At 34.6% G+C, this 4,429-nt stretch overlaps 1 protein-coding gene across 1 annotated transcript; it reads right to left on the reverse strand.

Moving 5' to 3' along the window:
• Positions 1-67: 67 nt before the first annotated feature.
• LOC129674967 (spermidine/spermine N(1)-acetyltransferase-like protein 1) lies at positions 68-1,781 on the reverse strand. Its single transcript, XM_055605027.1, has 3 exons — positions 1,697-1,781; positions 1,003-1,043; positions 68-238 (listed from the first exon to the last, which is right to left on the reverse strand). The coding sequence occupies exons 1-3, from the start codon at positions 1,773-1,775 to the stop codon at positions 68-70; spliced, it is 291 nt and encodes a 96-aa protein (XP_055461002.1). The 5' UTR covers positions 1,776-1,781.
• Positions 1,782-4,429: the final 2,648 nt, after the last annotated feature.

The following is a 4,429-nucleotide window of genomic DNA, read 5'->3' on the forward strand; positions in this document are numbered from 1 at the left end:
AAATGTTGAGGCCTATGTTGGGATGAGTTGTTACTAGTTTTTTGTTTTTTTTGTTTTTTTTTTTTTTTCATTCTTCCTCTGCAAGTTCCAGGAGATCTTCAATGTTAAATCGGAACAAATGCCAGCCTTCCTCACAGGAAAGGTCTAAAGCTCCTAGGCGAGTGTAGTACTCAACGGAATCCTGATTCCAAATGATGACAAGAAACTGCATGGCATTACAATGGGTACTGATGGCTATCTGTTTTAAAACAAACAAGTAGATATAACTCTTATTTGACAGTATAGTCATTCATATTTTATTGAAGGTCTGTTATATACAGTGCTATATATGTACGATAATTTTGAAATGCTATAAGTGTTTTTGGTCAACAAATCTTTTATATTAGTGCAAGTCATGCTGTGGGTCTATTTAATGAGTAAACTTGTCTTTTCTCTCCCTCATGCTTATTTGTCCTTGATGGTACAAAACATAAATATTGTGTTTGTACATTATATAGAACTAAAATTTAATTAAATATAATTTAGAGAATCTGAATTTTCAACTTGAAAACCCACTTTAATATTTGAAGTACATGTTGTAAAAGTGTTTCGTTTATGCAAATGCTCATGTTCAAATGGGTCTGGGGTGCACGTGTGTGCGATGCAGTGGCAGTCAGAGAGCAACTTCGGATGTTATCCCTCAGCTGCTTTCCACTTTTTGTTTGATATCAAGTCTCTTACTTACTGGCCTGAAATTTCACCAAGTATGTTGGGGTTGCAGCCACTAAACACAGGATTAAATCTTTGCCATTGCTGACATAAAATTGTGTGCCACCACTCCTGGCTTTTCATGTAAGTTCTGGGGATTGGGTTTATCTCCTCATGTTTGCAAGGCCTTATCAGCTGAGCCAGTCCTGGTATATTTAATTAGTAAGATTAGTCACCTAACCTATAACCTATTAAATAATTCTTGATGAAGAAAAAGATAATATATAGTCTATTAGTACTAACTAAAACACATACCTGACTTAGCTTCTTCAGCATGTCAGCCCCAATACCTATACCTATTAAACAGACATTTTCAGAGAAAGGCTGTAAGTTGAAACTTTTTATGTAACTAGTCATTTACTTTGGTTTTAAATCAAAGATCAAACTCTATTTATGGTTACCATATATTCTAAATAGCATGTGTTGAGACTCATTCACGAATGCTTTAAATTTTCTTTTATCTTACTGAAGTATGTCATTAATGATAATGCAAGAGATTAGTTTTATTTTTAAAATCCATGGTGAATAAATGAGTTTCTGTCACTGTGTTCTTTCTTTTTCTTGAGAAATGGTCTCACCATCTGTTGCTGGATGGCTTGGAACTCAAACTCACAGAGGCCCACCATCCTCTGCATCCCAGATACTGGAATTTAAGGTGGGTGTCACCATGCTGGCCGTCACTGTTTGCTCAGAACAGGGCATATTTCTTATTTATATCTACTAAAAACAAACTGCATAGCTTACTTGAGTGTGTTGATGAATGCTATTGAAATAGTTTCTAGCTTGTGGTTGACTCTTCACTGCACTAGGATCCTGATCAGGCTCAAGAAATGGAAATGAGTTATTTGAATAACTTAAAAACATAGCTATGCTTATCTGTAGCTCTTATATTAAAATGTAACTTAGAAATTCTTAGTGTTTGCAAGTAATATTATGATTGTAGTTTTACCTTGATAATCTTCAGTGATATAAAAATCCTCTAGGTGAAGCAGTTTGCCAATCCATGGGTCGTAAGTGAAATAGTACATGGCAAATCCAATAGTTTTCAGTCCTGGGATGAGAAGGAGGCAAAGAGGCTAGTGCTTTTTACATCATAAAAAAGGTGTATGTCTTCAAATAGAATAAAAAGGGTATTTTTATTTGCTGCTTTAACTATTAAAGCAGTAAGTGGTTGCTAGACCAAGTATCATTACATAAACATATAATGTAGAAAGTTTACTTTTCTTATAATACAGCCTTTAAAAGAAAATATAGTTTGATGCATGTTGTTATACTTTTTAAATAGTTTTAAAATCAGAGTGACCTAACAGTGTTATTTAAAAGTACACAGGGTTGGACATTGTACTCCTCTGCTTAATACTGTTTACACAAGGTGTATTTATTAGTTAAGTCTGTTTTCAGATATAGAAAACGTTACAGATTGAATTATAGACAAAGGGTTTAGTTTACCTGATTCTGTTTGTTGATTGGGCGCTTCAGCAATCAGGCAGTAGAAAAGTGGATTGACCCCGAAACCGTCTCTGTATAAATCTGAAATATCAATTCATACGTAATATGTCCAAGTTTATAAGTTGGATAAAGATGGCAAATAGGAAGCAGCAGGAACACTTCTTCCCACCAGCACAGCAGCTATGCTGGTAGAAACTGTCTGAAGTGGGTATTTCAATTTTTCTTCTGGCTTTCAGAGGCCCTCTGTAGCAGGTTCCGAGGTTGTTTCCTATTTTCTTTTTCTTCTGATGTCCATCCTCTTTGCCTTTCAGGATGGGGATTGAACATTTTAGTTAGGGTCCTCTCTTTTGCTTAGTTTGTTTAGATGTACAGATTTTAGTGGGTTTATTCTATGTTGTATGTTTATATGAGTGAGTATATACCATGCGTGTCTTTTTGCTTCTGGGACAACTCACTCAGGATGATCCTTTCCAGGTCCCACCATTTACCTGCAAATTTCATGATTTCCTTATTTTTCATTGCTGAGTAATACTCCATTGTATAGATGTACCACAGTTTCTGCAGCCATTCTTCAGTTGAGGGGCATTTGGGTTGTTTCCAGCTTCTGGCTATTACAAATAAAGCTGCTACAAACATGGTTGAGCAAATGTCCTTTTTGTGTACTTGCGCCTCTTTTGGGTATATGCCTAGGAGTGGTATGGCTGGATCTTGAGGAAGCGCTATTCCTAGTTGTCTGAGAAAGCGCCAGATTGATTTCCAGAGTGGTTGTACAAGTTTACACTCCCGCCAGCAGTAGAGAAGTGTTCCCCTTTCTCCACAACCTCTCCAGCATGTGTTGTCCCTTGAGTTTTTCATCTTGGCCATTCTGATGGGTGTAAGGTGAAATATCAGGGTTGTTTTGATTTGCATTTCCCTAATGGCTAATGAGGTTGAGCATTTCTTTAAGTGCTTCTCTGCCATTCGATATTCCTCTACAGAGAATTCTCTGTTTAGCTCTGTTCCCCATTTTTTAAGTGGATTACTTGGTTTGTTGCTTTTCAGCTTGTTTAGTTCCTTATATATACTGGATATGAGTCCTCTGTCAGATAAAGGGTTACATTTTCATTTTTATTTGAACTTCTCAAGCATTAAAGGATATGTAGAGAAAACTTATCCACTTGTGAGTTTCTTATACTACTGTAGTAGCAATTAATATTTCATATTTTTAGTTTTTCATTTTGTTTAAATAAAGAGTAACCATAGCTTTAAAGATAGGCATAGACTTAGAATAAGGATGAGAAAATGTACTCTAATTAAAAAAAGATGAGGAAGAAAACTGACATTCCTATTCTAATATATGACAAAATAGACTTAAAACAAAATCTAATCAGAATTCATAAAGAGGAAAAGTTCAATATAATCAAGGAAAATTTAGTTAAAAAGACATTTCTACCCTAAATATATATGAAACAAACTCTGAAGCACCCATTTTCATTAAAATTTGTTATTGGATCTAAAAACAAACATAAAAAATAACTATACTCCATTAAGCTGGAATACTTAAGAAATGGATGAATGTCAGTATCCAGGAAAGCCACCAAAGTTGAACCAAGAGGAAGTCAATAACCTAAACCAACAAATGAGATTGAGATGACAAAGAAAAACATAACAAAACTTTCACGTAGAAATACTCCAGAGCCAGATGGATTCACATGAGAGAATCCTACCAAACTTTCAAAGAAGATCTACAGAAAATCCTTCTTTAACTATTAAAAAAATGGGCACAAAATGAGTATTTCCAAATATCTATGAAGCCAGTACCCTCCCAATACCAAAATCAAGTAAAGACACCACACACACACACACACACACACACACACACACAGAGAGAGAGAGAGAGAGAGAGAGAGAGAGAGAGAGAGAGAGAGAGAACCATAGGCCCAAATCCTTTTTGGTGTATACTCAAAAATGCTCAGTAAATTGCTTTCAAATAGAATACACCAAAAAGATTATCCAAAATGACCAAGTTGATTTTATCCCTAAAATTTTAGGGGTGGATCAACATACACAACTCAATACATACAATAAACCACATAAATGAACTTAAAGAGAAAAATAATGTGATAATTAAAATGGATGCAGAAAAAGCCATTTAAAAACTCAACATTTCTTTATTATAAACATCCTATAGAATTCAGTTCTACAGGAAACATACCTCTAAATAATAATAATAGTAATAATAATAATAATAATA

This window comes from Psammomys obesus, unplaced genomic scaffold (genome assembly GCF_907164565.1).
Source record: "Psammomys obesus unplaced genomic scaffold, mPsaObe1.curated_primary_1811, whole genome shotgun sequence".
In the NCBI taxonomy this organism is placed as follows: domain Eukaryota; kingdom Metazoa; phylum Chordata; class Mammalia; order Rodentia; family Muridae; genus Psammomys; species Psammomys obesus.

Coding starts and splice junctions, on each gene's coding strand:
- LOC129674967 (XM_055605027.1), bottom strand. CDS start 1,775: ATGTACTATTTCACTTACGACCCATGGATTGGCAAACTGCTTCACCTA. Junction 1,044..1,696: donor TATCACTGAAGATTATCAAG/GTAAAACTACAA, acceptor TCTGTTTAATAG/GTATAGGTATTGGGGCTGAC. Junction 239..1,002: donor TGCTGAAGAAGCTAAGTCAG/GTATGTGTTTTA, acceptor GTTTTAAAACAG/ATAGCCATCAGTACCCATTG.